The 14,037-nt window shown below is 39.3% G+C and overlaps 5 protein-coding genes across 8 annotated transcripts in view; 3 read left to right on the plus strand and 2 right to left on the minus strand.

The window, feature by feature from the left end:
* Positions 1-4,029: 4,029 nt before the first annotated feature.
* Positions 4,030-6,444, minus strand: cm (AP-3 complex subunit carmine). Its single transcript, XM_018016190.2, has 6 exons — positions 6,131-6,444; positions 5,979-6,066; positions 5,589-5,914; positions 5,363-5,522; positions 4,852-5,304; positions 4,030-4,781 (listed from the first exon to the last, which is right to left on the minus strand). Exons 1-6 carry the CDS (start codon positions 6,163-6,165, stop codon positions 4,596-4,598), a joined length of 1,248 nt encoding a protein of 415 aa, XP_017871679.1. The 5' UTR covers positions 6,166-6,444; the 3' UTR covers positions 4,030-4,595.
* Positions 6,445-6,535: 91 nt separating this feature from the next.
* sloth1 (sloth 1) lies at positions 6,536-7,170 on the plus strand. 3 transcript variants are annotated; one of them, XM_089473712.1, is made up of 3 exons: positions 6,536-6,695; positions 6,782-6,973; positions 7,030-7,170. In XM_089473712.1, exons 2-3 carry the CDS (start codon positions 6,820-6,822, stop codon positions 7,113-7,115), a joined length of 240 nt encoding a protein of 79 aa, XP_089329838.1. In that variant the 5' UTR covers positions 6,536-6,695; positions 6,782-6,819; the 3' UTR covers positions 7,116-7,170. The 3 variants fall into 3 exon arrangements, with proteins under 3 accessions (XP_089329838.1, XP_089329839.1, XP_017871686.1); XM_089473713.1 differs by having other exon boundaries at positions 6,540-6,695; positions 6,754-6,973; XM_018016197.2 differs by having other exon boundaries at positions 6,572-6,973.
* sloth2 (ubiquinol-cytochrome c reductase complex assembly factor 6 sloth 2) lies at positions 7,118-7,368 on the plus strand. Its single transcript, XM_018016199.2, has one exon. It carries the CDS (start codon positions 7,118-7,120, stop codon positions 7,292-7,294), a length of 177 nt encoding a protein of 58 aa, XP_017871688.1. The 3' UTR covers positions 7,295-7,368.
* LOC108619541 (uncharacterized) lies at positions 7,291-8,901 on the minus strand. Its single transcript, XM_018016189.2, has one exon. The coding sequence runs from the start codon at positions 8,746-8,748 to the stop codon at positions 7,369-7,371; it is 1,380 nt and encodes a 459-aa protein (XP_017871678.1). The 5' UTR covers positions 8,749-8,901; the 3' UTR covers positions 7,291-7,368.
* A 401-nt stretch (positions 8,902-9,302) lies between these two features.
* LOC108619543 (uncharacterized) overlaps positions 9,303-14,037 on the plus strand; it is a 65,028-nt gene continuing 60,293 nt past the window's right edge. For both annotated transcript variants that reach the window (XM_018016191.2, XM_089473156.1), the window contains exon 1: positions 9,303-9,779. In XM_018016191.2, the coding sequence (XP_017871680.1) occupies positions 9,671-9,779 (109 nt within the window). In that variant the 5' untranslated portion in view covers positions 9,303-9,670. The remainder of the gene's footprint in view (positions 9,780-14,037) is intronic.

Here is a 14,037-nt window from a genome sequence, read left to right on the forward strand (position 1 = left end):
AACACTGCCTACAAAAAGCTGGTATACAGCAGGCTAAGCGTTGATTGGCTTTCGGTTTTATCGAAATACATTCAAGTATTTGATTTCAATGAAAATATTATAGCACTAGGCACTGCTGATTAGGGAGTTCTATGATCTGCTGGGCTTTGTATGAAACTCTCATTGTATAAATATAGCATGAACCCATTGAAAATATGAAATCAGAGTGGAATAATTTTGTTAAAAGTAGGCAACACATAGAAGGAGGCGTTTCAGATCTTAAAAAGTACTATATGAATCGAATTAGCCATGCCGTCTGTTGGTCTGTCCTTCCGTCTGTCCGTATATGTGAAAACATCAATTTCGGATGATATAAGGTCTACGGACCTGCAATTTTTATTTTAAATTCGTGTATTGCTCGCGCAGATTGAGTTTGTTTCCCATTTTCTCTTAGCACTGAAAAGCCTTATTACCTTATTTGGCATTAAGATTGAGATAAATAATTCTATGTTTTTGATATATATTTTTAAAAATATTTTTTATTTTGTCCAAACTCCCTTTTTAAATGTCAAGTGCAAGTATTGTGCTAATTGTGAATGAGTAGGCATTTGATTTAAAAAATGTCCCATATTGAATAGAATATGTAGATTATATGCTGAAAGTTTAATTTTACATACTTCAAGCACCTCAACATTTATTAAATTAGATGGAACAATTAGCAATGCACGTAATAGCAACATGCAAACAGCCTGGACCGCTTTCTATGTAGATATGCGCGGTGCATGGCATATTCTAAGAGTCACAATTGTTGTGCTGAGTTGTGTTTGCATTCTCAGCCAGTGCAGTGCACTGCTTGAGTTATTTGTTTGAACATGTTTCGGTTTCACTGCCATCCGCCCAAGCAGTGCAGTGGCGCTGCTGTAGAGTCGATGTGTGTAGCCCAGGTTTGAGTAGCCCAGGTTCGAATCCTGTCGATGTTAAGTGTGATTTCTTTTTTTATTTGCTCTAAATTTATTTTCTTTTTTATATATTAGAAATTATGTTAAAGTTTTTCTTTTTTTTTCTGCATTTGTAAATGAGTATATGTATATAAAAATATCATTCGAGGTTCTTGCTTATTATTTACTTTTATTTGCGATCATTATTAGTATGAATATTAGAATCAAAGTTTTTTGGCATTAGGGCGTAAAGTAGCTTTCGTTCTTGTTCATTATCATCGTGCATTATCATTGTTCATCGCCATTATGCAGGACATTCTTCATCATTGCTGTTGTTCATTTTCACTGTACATGATTTATTCATGGTCATTAATTATCATTGATCATCCAAATCAATCCAGACCCAGAATGAATTTATTCATTAGCTTTTAGGATAAATAGACTTTACATACCTTACAGAAAATTGTTCATCGATCAGTTATTTGATTACTGAATCGCTACAAATTTATACAGTTGCCTTCTTACCGAGTATCTGCTGTATATACATTTATGTAATTAATTTTTTAACAATGTCAAAAGTTTAAAGAGGGATCTCAAAAAGCCATTAAAAACCTGCTTATCCATTAAAATTTTGTAATTGTCAAGTGTAAATAAGTCCATTTCTATATACCTCTTTCTCCCTCTCTTTCTCTCTCTTGGTCTTTCGCTCTCTCTATGTTTGCCATTGTCCCTCTGCCTCTCTCTCTCCCTCCCTCTCTCTCTCTCTCTCCCTCTCTCTCTCGCTCTCTCTTCCACTTGGTAATGACTATTAAACAGTTGTTTATTTCTTCACTTTGTATTCGTTCACACACAATTATCTGGGCACTCGTTTGAATCTGTTGGTGGGGGATAGGCTGGAAGGGGGTGTCGGCAAATGCCTGGGAGCCATACATCTATAAATATTAATGGCAGCTCCCACGACTGGCATTAACCGATATCAATTATCGGAGCAAAACTGAGGTGTCGTTACTAAATTGATGGAATTCTACAATAAATGGGGGAGAACAATCACTTCGTGTGAGCCAAAACGAAAGACTTATGCAACAAACTTGACCCTTTGAGTGGGGAATGGATGGGCGTGGGCGGGGAGGGCAGCGGTGCTCAACTGTTAGTCATCAAACAGCGCCAGAGCTATGCCACAGCATGTGGCATGCCACATGCCGTTTGCTGACCAAAACCAAAAACGTTTCCCACGCTCGCAATTTCGGCCAAGTTAAGCAAACTATGTGCCAATGTATGTATGTGTATGTGTGTGTGTGTGTGTGTGTGCTGCTTGGGTGTGTATAACATGTCTAGCTGGGGGCATGGTCAGAGGCGTACGCTGCGCACTGGTGGCACTACTTGGCTGGCTACTGTTGCACGCCCCGGCTAGATCCAGAGCCTAACCAGAGAGCCAAAAGCCGAGCCGAGACCGGGCTGAAACGCTGAACCCAGAACCGGTTGCCACAGTCAACACAAAAAATGCAAGGGTATATTGAGTATATAGAGTATATGGGGTATACATGTATGCATGTATGTGAGCTTTGCAATGTTTATATATGTATGTATATAGCTATGTCTTTTGTATGTATATGCGAATGCTTGGAAGGGCCAAGTCCAAGAGGGAAGCAAAATTTTGTATATTTTTCTCTCGTCGGTAGTGTACGCGCAGATACTCTGTAATCTGTCTAATATAATACATCCGAGGGATGAGTTGCATATTGCAATTTAAAATTTAAAATGTCTTGAGATATATATATATATATATATATATATATAATTTTTTTTAGTTTTATCAAAATATATTGAAATAACTTTTTAAATTAATGTAAAAATAAAAACAAATAAAACAAAAAACAAAAAATTATGAAAATTATTTAAAAATATTCATATTATATATGTACATAACAAATGAAGTGTATATATCTATATAATTTATAAAAGTGAGGTTGATATAGAATATTGAGATAAGGCATAAGGCATACATACATATATATACATAGTATATATGGTAGATCTGTTAGATCAGTATTAGCGCAGGAGACATAATAGTAATATGTACATACATATATCTCTATGTCAGATATCCACTAAACATATATATGTACATATATATATACAGCTGTGGTCAAAGAAATTTCTACTAATATTTCTTTGGTCCGCTTGGAGCACAAATTTGGCGATAAACTCAATATTTAGAAATAAAAAATCTTGAATAATTAGTATATATGTACATACATATATTAGTATATATTGATATTAGTTTAAATGCCAATATTGATTTACTGAGTCTTTGAGTGCAATTATGTTGAAAGTTGAGTGAGATCGGGAGTTAGACTCAGGCTATATAGAGCTAAGTTGGTGGAATTTAAAGCTTCACATAAGACCCGCTTGGCCGGCCATCTAGGGTATTAGAAATCAAGTTTTGCATTTTTATTTAAATTTATTGGTTTTGGCTCTGGCTTTGAGAGGTTTGTTGCCAGGCAGCAGCCACAGTCGCACAGGCAGCTTGCAACTTGTTTGCCAACGTTCAACAGCCAGTTTTAAATATGGCGACGCACACACCAACAGCAACACACTAAAATAAACACACATAAACACACACACACACACACACACACAACTAGAACTATACTTGAAGTTAGCATAAAACATTTTTCAGCTGCATTCGCTTTGACATTTATAAAAGCCAACGCAGTCGTAGATAGCAATTGAGAATGAAGTAACCAATTGGCAGATACCCTGTAATTTGTCATATATTTTATTTATTATCTTGAATAGTTTGTCTGTGTTTGTTCGACAGTGTTGGAGAATGCGCCCAAGTTCAACATCAACTTCATAGCAATGTGTTATATAGAAATAATATGTTATATGGAAATCTGATCCGACTATCAGATAAATTAAATAAATAAATATATATATGTAATCATATTTTTCATCTTCGAACTTAAGATTTTAATATCTTAAGTATATATACATATATATATATATTAGACATCAGATTCATGTATATATTTATTTATGAAAATTGAACCCTTTGATTGTCAAGTTTTGTTGAAATATCTTGAAGTATATACATATGTATATAAATATATAAATTTCACGGAACATCTTTATTCATTGACGCTTGCTATAAGTGTACACATAATAGTCAAATATTTTTATTTATAAGGCAAGCAAAGGAATGATATTTAAAAAAAAAAAAAAGAAGAAAAAAAAAAAACAAAGGGCTTATCGAGAACTTAGTTTAAAAAAGAATGATAAAATAATGTTTAATACAATGCACTTTAGCTTCTTATTTTTAGCATTAATATACCCTCTAATGAGCTGTATAGGATAGTTTCGCTTGGGCTGCTCAAGTACAGAGAGAGATTGTAAAATAAAGCTTGCACAGAGAATAGCACGAATTGGGATGAATACAATAAACACGCGGGCTTTTCCTATTCTTTTCCTATTCTTTTTCATGATCTTTTTCTCTATTCTGTTATGATGGCATAGCAAAAAAAAAAAAAAAAACAAAAAAACTAGAAAGAGCAGCGCAATTATAATTAACATGTGTGGAACATTTGAGTTTCCTTCGATTTGTTTTACACTTAATTAAAGCTGAGTAGAAGGGGCGTGTGGGCTGGGCGTGGCATGTGTGGCATGTGGAGCGTGCAGCTACATGCGCACCTGGAATTTGCCCGCTTTGGTTAAGTATTTGACGCCCTTGAAGGGCTTGTATTTCTCGCCGTACATGTCCAATCGATTCACCTTCAAACCGGATACAGCGAGCTGAGAGATTTGGAATTGCACATTGATGGAGGGATTGGCATCGATGTTCGGTGTGCCAGGTGTTAATGAGACCTGAAAGCGATAAAAAGGAGAAGATATATATATGTATGTATATACTTCCATATAACTTCATAGTCCTTACCGATCCTCGTATGTTGGGCAGCTTCGACACATCGATGCGTCCGACATCCCAGGCAAGCGTTTTGCTCACCGAATCGAATGTGTATTTGCCCTGATTGGGTGTTAGGAGGCAGTTTAGCACACACCTGGGCATCGTTAGCTCCAGCTTCACCTTGTCCACGGTGCGTCCGAGTGTGTTGCGTGGCCCGATTGTGAGATCCAAACGCCCCTGCTCGCCCGTCTTTATTGAGAAATTGTGCCGTATATAGATGGGTATAGCCACAACCGATTGTGAGCTAATGTGATAGGACATTAGACGGAAATTGCCGTCGGGCGGTATGAAGGAGAGCAGACGCTCGGCCTCCCAGCGCTTGAAGCGTACGCAAGGATGAAATGAGACATCGTCAAAGAGACGCGGATTCATAAAGGAGAGCGTTAGGTCCGGCATGCCCGACAGCTTAATGCAACAGTCAATCTGCAAGGGGAAGAATTATAGAGTTTCACGTCCATATATGCTGTCTTTGTCTACCCACGTGTCCCTGTATCTCAGAGAAGACCGTTGAGCCGGATTTGTCAATGATTGCATCCACCTCCTCGATGACATCAAAGTAGGCCTCGTTGTTGGTATACCGCACGCCGCTGCGGCGCCAGGGTATGGCCGACAGCTGACCGGATGGCAAAATAGTGCTGACGCTGCAACCACAAAAAGAATCCATTAGAGAGTCCTTATCAAGGATGAGTTGGGACAGGTGGACATACTTGCTCTTGCCGGTGACTGTATTCGCGATGGTTCTTAATATGTTCGGTGGCTTAATCAGCTCCTTGAGTATGTTGCTCTCGGTGGCCAGGGGGAAGCCATTGTCAAGCATCTCGTCGAGCAGCTCATAGACAACCACATAGTTATCCTTGATCACAGACTCGGAGCAATCGCTGAAATAGTCCTGGAAGGTGTCCACCACACGATGCAGAAATTCGATGACAAACAAAGGCGGCACCTCCTGCTTGCAGGCAGCGACCAAGGACACGCTATCCCGCTGTACAGTGATCAGATAATAGTGGGGCGTGGCAATAACGGGCGGCACATCCTGCAGGAGCAAGAATAGAAATCATTTGAATGTCAATGGCATGGGAAATCAAATCATCACTAACGTAGGGAGCGGCGCGCTGTGCATCGAGAAAGTATTCGCAAACGGAGCGAGAGACAACGGAACGCCAATGCTTCTCCAAAAAGACTTCGCTGTGGGTGAAATCGAAGTTATCATATTTTTCAGTTTACTGTCAACATCTGTTGTCTAGCTTACCCGCTGTTATTAACTATGAACAGGCTGTGTATCATATTTTGTTATTGTTGCTCTCGGTTAACTATGTCGGCATATGTTTAAGCAAACGCTTGGCTTTTTGCAAACAAAAAAAAAACTCAAAAAACTGTTTACGTGTTGAGTAAATGTAGAAATACTAAACAAACGTAGATTACAACGTAAAGATAACAGACGCTGTTAGGCTCTAACAGTGCACGTAAGCAACTTCAAATAATGTCGCAATTCGAAAAGCGTGAAAGCTATGCGCTTTATAAATAAAATAATTTGTAATTTTCATTGCATGACTTGAAACTGGTTAAATAACAAATGTTTGACTTTAACAGTGATCCTATTTTCTTAACATTTTCCACATTTTACATTCATAAGCAGCATACCCTTCATGAACGCTCAAAAGAGCAACTTAACGCAAAAAGGAGCTTGCTTCACGTAACAGCTGATAAATATTTGAAACAGCTGTTCAAAAACAGAAACTCTTTTCGGCATCTGTATTTGGGTTGCTCTACTTTATTTTGTATAAAAATTTGTACTAAATTAACAGTATCAGTTGGTAAGCTGCATGCAGAACACACTATATAAATTACGTTGACTTCAACATAAATTTGAAGAGCTAAACAAAGCTATTCGCCTGGTCAGATAATTGGACCGGCCAGCTTATATAATTCAAATACCGGATGACTCTATATAGCAGATCTGTGCAACGTCTGCTTGACAGCTGGCCTGGTAAGCAGCGCTTTGGCATCTACCGCTTTCTGCCGATATTCTTTGTTCTGGGCGCGGCGCTGGAGTACTCCATGATCAACTGGACTGTGGGCGAGACGAATTTCTGTGAGTTCCGAGCCTCGACTATGTGTAAAGACTTAATGAAACAAAACTCCTTGTAGATCGCACTTTCAAGCGCAGGCAGGCGAAAAACTACGTGGAGGATCAATTGCAACAGCAGCAGCATCAACTACAGGAATCGATTTAATCATGCCCGCCGGAGTCTCGTGGGGCCAATACATGAAGTTCTTGGGCAGCGCAATGCTGGCCATGATGGCCGGCTCACAGGCAGTGCATATGTACTTTAAGCCCCTGGACGATTTGCCCGTGTACATAGAGAAGGAGAAACAACAACTACAGAAGGAGCACGGCACAGTTAATAGTTAGCTTTAAATATAAATATAATATATTTCTTGTTCTATCTGTACTATACAACTAAAGAGAGAACTTATGTGAATTAATCACTTGGACTTCTCATGCACTCTGCCATGATTCTTAAGGCACGTCTGCTGCCGGAATGCCTGGCCACAGGTCGAGCACACATAGGGCTTCTCTCCGGTGTGAATGTACTCGTGATGGCGTTGGGTCTTTCTTGATGCAAACGATTCGCCGCAGTAACTGCAGCCGAAGGGTCTCAACTTCAGGTGCACCGCCCGAATGTGGGCTTCCAGCTCGAATTTGCGGGCAAAGAGACGGCCGCAATGCTCGCATGGCAGCTTCTCCGCGCTGTGCATCAGCATGTGCTGCATGAGCATGAAGCGCTTAGCCACACGCCGGCCGCACACCTTGCATTCGTGCATGAGTGTTGGCTGATCCTGGGAGGTGTCTGAATTGCCGCCTCCGTGCTGTTGCATCGTATGGTATTTCAGTGTGTAGCGGGAGTGGAAATGTTTCTGGCAAATATCACAATAGTACTGTTCGCTGGCTAGCGCATTGGCTGCCGCCTCATCCTCGGTGGGATGCTTGGTGCGTCGATGATATTTGAGATTCGCTGTCTGATTGAACGTTGCGCCACATTGCTCGCAGACATACTTTCGGCCTGGGGCCGCAACGTATTCGGAATGCTTCATTCGCTTGTGCTTCTGCATGGCTATGCAGCTGATGTAGACACGATCGCAGCCGGGATGGTCACAGCGATAGGAGCGCTCCTTTGGGCTGTGAATCTCCTTGATGTGTGTGTAGAGGCCGCTCATGAAGCTGTATGCCTTGTCGCAGCGATCGCACTGGAAGGGGCGTTTGTTGCCCTCGTGCACCTTGCGAATGTGTGCGTCCAAAGTGAGATTGTGGGCAAAGTTGTGACCGCATTGGCTGCACTTGAAACTGTTCTTTAAGCCTCTGCTGCGTCGTTTGGTGCTGGGCATCTCCGGCTTTTTTTGATTGGGTTGCATCTCCTCTACCACTGCCTCCAGCTCTTCTTTGGGTAGCTCATCTATAGGGTCAGCCTGGTTCTCCTCCTGGCTTGTTGTCTCGAGCAGCGGCTTTGGCTCCCGCTCCTGCTTCTCCTGGTCTTCAGCCAGAGCCTCCTCGTACACAACCTCAAATGCCGCATTTTGTTGTTCCTCGACGATTTCCTTCTTTAATCGCATTACCATGGACAGGATATCTTGGCGGCAAGCATTTGCCCGCTCCTGAAACTCACGAAAGCTCACGAGCTGCTGGTGACAGCCTCGGCACAACTGCTTGGGCAGAAATTCAATGTTGAATTCATCTGCCTGCCAGTCGAGATGCTGCAACAGCGAATGCCATAAATCCGCATCAATGGCTTGAGCTGCCGACAGCTCATCCGAGTCAAAACGATGCAGGCAAGTCAGGCAAGTGTTTTTGGTCAGCAAAGTATGCATGGCCTCTGCAAAATGCAAAGTGAATGCAGCAAGCAGACCGAAGGCTAGTTGCACGATTGAGTGTCTTTTTAACAGTGGCCTAGTCGACGGATGGTAAATAAAATATGTGTGCTCAACTGTGGAGTAACAATGACGGAACTGTTTGACAATGTTAATGTTAAATGGCGTTGCCACCTGTAGTGTACACTGCTTGCGATTTACAGCTGCCATGTTTATACGATATAATTATTTGTGTTAACAGCTTACGATATATTTTGCAACGCCTAAAAGCTGCTGCATAGCTATTGCATACCGAATAATGGCTAAGCAGTTTTGAAAACAAGCTTACATTCAATTTGCCAGCTTAGTTTTGGCTTCCATTATATACATCAATTAGTGCTCTACAATTATATTGAGTTTAAATGCGTTAGTTTCACAGTTTCATACACACATCGTAAATAACATAGCCGCATAAACGTGCTTAACATCGCCAGTGCTGCCATATGTTCAGCTATTTTCTGTGTACTTTTGCACCGTGCGTCAGCTGCGTACGCTTGTTGTCTCTGCTCGTGTGTGTGTATGTGTGTGCTTGGAGTTAGCGCGCCAAGCTAATTGGGTGTCCCATTGCTGCCAGTTGCATGCTAGTGTTCAACAGCGGCGCACGCGATGAACCAGATGGCAGTGCAGGCACAGTAAACAGTTATTTTGGCGCGCATTTCAATTCGTTCGTGATTTTGTTTCTAATTGCAGAGCGCATTTGAAAAATTCATGCGATTGCGATAATACTTCGTATTCAGTGAAAGACTGTTATTTTTGTTGTCAATTTTGTTTACGTGGCTATCAGACTGAGTGGCTGTCTGTGTGTGTGTGTGTGTGTGTATGTGCGTGTGTGCCTTCACTTGCAACTTTGCGCGTCAGCAACACAACATGTAAATCCTTATCAATGGCATCGATCAGTATCAGCAGCGGGCCCAAATACCGTTACAAATCCCTTGTCGGCTCGCAACAACATTGGCTGCACTGCCTACTGCGGCTGGGGCTGTTTGCCCACGGTAAGTCGAACACGGCGTATGCTTGATTTCTTGTTGTATTTTTTGTTTGACAGCAACAGCTGCCCGAATCGCCTGCCACTTATGGCGGGTACTTAAAAGAATATTAAAATAAATTCCGGTTGCTCTGCCCATTTCCCCAATTGCATTAATGTGCAAAAATAAGGCGAGCAAATAATAAGGAAAACGCTATTAATATGCAAAATTTCCCAGCCAAGATGTTTGCACATAAAAAGAATACATGCATATATATTTATATGCACGTACATATACATGTATGCATACATGTATGTGCGTATCGGTAGCATAAGCATACGTGTATGTATGTTTTTATGTGCAGCAGGGCCCATGGCCTCCCGCTGAGAAGTGCACGCGGCGGAAGAAGAGAAACGTGAGGCGTGAAACAGTCGGAGACAACTAATTAGAGCCGACTGCGCCATACTCTGTTTTCATCCGCAGATCAGTAATGAAATTGATAAATGATTGGATAAACGAGCTTTGAAGTTTAATTAACTTTATTTGCAATAGCAGTTGATGTTTGTTTTAATTTTTGTTTTTTAATTTAAAATGTATATTTTTTCATAATTTATTAATTAATTATTAATTTTTTAAAATTCGAAAAACTGTGTGTTTTTTTTTATAAGACTTTTACAGTCTGATTTAGATTTCATTCGAGCTAAAGATGAGCTTCTATCAGTTGCAAAGTCAAACTGAAAAAGCTAAGGAACATTAGACTGAAAGTCTTGCAAATATGTGTAATTAAAATATTATTAATAATGAACTCAGCAAACTGACTTGATTATATGTTGGAGGATATTAGTCTTATCTTGAAGTAAAATGCAAATACTAAATATCTATGCATATCTATTCGCATAAATAAATAGCAATCAATCAGAATCTCTAACTAAATGGACATAGATGAATATGAATGCTTTAAACTCTGTCAACCTGACACTTAACAAATATGCGCCACTTAAATATTGCAAGCAGAGCATAGGAGCAGAAAGCAGAAACAATAACAGCAACAAGAAAGACCAACAGAAGAGCACAGGCGATCAAACACAAAAAACAAGAAAAAAAAAGCAAAGTAAAGAAGAATAAAAGTACATATAGAGATAATCTGCGGAAAAGTGTGAAGAAACTTTGTGCGCTGCTGTTGTTCTAGTTGTTGTTGTTGCTGCAGATGCTCTGTTATTGTAAAACACTTGGACACCTCCCACAACGCAAACTAACGCCTCTTCCCGTCCCTCTCCCTCTCTCTCTCTGTCTCACTCTGCTGCTGGATAGTTTGTGCAAGAGTTTTTCAGAGATTTAGCATAGAGCACGGCATGGGGCATAAGCTGACTTTTGATTGACCATTGGCTGTGGCGTCTTGGAACTTGGATGATTATGACATCAAATGACTTTCGATTCGTGCAATTACATTCAACTTCTGCATTGCTGTTGAAAATAGTTAGAACTTTACAACTTTTGCAGCACTTTGTTGGCAGTTAGTTTTTTGGGCTATGGCAAAGTATTTCAGACGTGAGAAAGTGTTGGCTTTGCACATTTTGTGGAAAGTTCGAAATGATATTTGTGAAGAAAAAATAAACAATATTCACAAGAGAGAGAGAGAGAGAGAGAGAGAGAGAGAGAGAGAGAGAGAGAGAGGTGGGAAGAGAATGAGACACAGAATAGCTGAAGGAAAAAAGTCAAAGATGAGAGTCACATACAGAGCGAGTGAGTAAGATGGCGAGAAAGAAAGAGACAGAGAGAGAGAGAGAAAAAGAGATATAGCGATTTAGGAAAGACATACTGAGACAGACAGGGATAAACAGAGAAACAAATAGAGAGAGAGAAAGAGAGAGATCGCGAAAGAGATAAAGATAAACAGAGACAGAAACCATGGAACGAAAGATTTAATACAAGATGTAAGACATAAGAAGATTGAAGTATAAATTGATTAAAAGTGCAGAATATGAGGAAAAAAAGTTGTGAAGGAGCAAATCGAATAAAGCGATTGAAAGATCGTCTGAATGAAAGAGCAAGTAAGGAGCAAAAGTCAGACAGACGATCGAGTGATAGAGAAAGCAATGCAAGGCTGTAGAGCACTGAAGTCCCTCTTAAAAAGAAGGATGAGAAAAGCTAGCCAAAAACGAGAGATTAAGAGAAAGTGTGTGGAAATATACAAATGCAAAGACAGTTAATAATAACAGTAAAGTCATTATATATTCGCGAAACAATCTGTCAGCGCATTAATCAGCATTTTTATTGAACTGTCAGCGCATTAATCAGCATTTTTATTGAACTGCAACAACAGAAATTTGTCGATTTAGAAAATGCAATAAATATTTATTGCATGAGGTGGACGGCCAGCTGCAATGAGATGATAAAATGCTTATTTATCTTTCATTCAGCAAATAGCAATAAATTTGCAATGCAACTAGATTTAATGCTGTCATATACCCTGGACACAGATCACGCGCGGGGATGACTGAATGAACAATTTGAATTGAGATTGTGAAAATAGTTAGACTGTAAACTCTGCATATCATTTAAGAGAAACTTATATGAATCACCTAATTCCACTGGAGAGCTCTAGCTCTATATAATATATCCATAATTAAGTGGAAATGGGTTATAGACTTTGACTTTCTCAGATAGGGTGTTTGCTAGTCGTACACTCCACAACTCTGACACATTTTGCATATTCATTTATTCAATTCAGAATTTGTTTTGTTTGTGTTATAATTTTAGTTCACTTGGGAACTAAATTAATCAATTTTTAGCTGAAAGCGGAAAAAGCTAGAGTAAACGAATCAAAGCCTCTACATACCCTGTAAATGTATTTGGGCATTGTCGAAAGAATTCATTCGCATCAATAATTTGTGTCTACCTCTCCTTCTTCTAATCTGTTTCACTCCCTCTCGGCTCGCTTCAAAGTGAGAAGATTTCTTTTATTGAGATTTTGTTAGCTTAATTATGTATGTGTGTGATTTATGTATTTCATTGTGAGGCATTTTTGTTTTGTTTTTTTTTTTTTTTTTTTTTTTTTTTTTTTTTTGTTTGAATTACAAAAAGGACTCGCAGCCATGAAATGTTTTCTTTTGTTTATTTTTTATTACATTTTTTATTTATTTTTTGTTTTGATTTTATTTTTATTTTTATTTTTTTTTTTTTATTTCAAATATATTTGGCACTCGGTTGAAGGGCTTCTGGTCGGTCTGCTTATGTAAATTGCGCTGTGGCAATGCGAATGCCAACCCAAGCGCCAGCATCTGGGGAGAGATGAGCGAGTTGTGCAAGTTCTCTGACGCAGACGTCAACGTAATCGTCTTAGCTGCAGTTAGTTACCTGTCTAACTGTCTCCCAGCATGGCTGCCCCCTGCAAATGACAGTTAAATCGAGCGATGCCTAATCAGATGCAACAACAACAACAACAACAACAACAACATCGGAAACTCGCGAGGGTCAAAACTGAGTTACAGACAGAGTAAAAGGCCGGAGACTGAGCCACACAGGCACGGATACACTGACAATTGTTTATAGCTATATTTAATTTAAAGTTGCAAAGAAAACAGTTTATCTTTAAAATTTTAGCCATACAAATTTGAAAAAAAAAAAGAAAAAATGATTTCTAAGTCAAAAGTCGAATTTTATTTTCTCTTTATTTTTATCAGACATATTTGAGAATAAGATTTCTAAAATGTATTCATAATAATTGTTTTATATTACGGAATTGGAATTGGACAATCGTACGCTCTGACGTAGCCCAAGCCAGATTCAAGAGCAGAGCCAAAGCTAGACTGAACCATTAATAAAGCTCTAGTCGCGACTGTTCGACTAGGATATACCCTAGCCCCTTCGAAGAACTGATATCCCAGCTACGGCTCTTTTTATCTTTTTTAAACTTGACTAAAATATCTAACTTAATGTATTAAAGTTTTAAAAATAAAAAAGGATAAAATATACCAAAACTAACTAGCTATCCCTGAGCTATAGGTACTCTCAGTTCGATTCGAGCTAAACTACCGAAGTAAAGCTTAGCTTTAGGGATTTGTTCTTATACTAGTAGTAGTATCCGATTCTAACGACGCTCAAGGAATATCCAGAAGACGCTATAAGCATTTAAGTTTACTCATATACATAAGTTTGTCTGGGAACCAGAATTTTCGTCGTACGGTCGATATGAGCGGAGTCTTTATAATTGAATTCTACGGTAATTGAAAATATAATAAATAAAAAAAATTTCGGTAACTTTAAGAGCTCTGTTCAGGAAGTC

This window comes from Drosophila arizonae, chromosome X (genome assembly GCF_054131065.1).
Source record: "Drosophila arizonae isolate 15081-1271.41 chromosome X, UAZ_ARI_1.0, whole genome shotgun sequence".
Classification (NCBI taxonomy): Eukaryota; Metazoa; Arthropoda; class Insecta; order Diptera; family Drosophilidae; genus Drosophila; species Drosophila arizonae.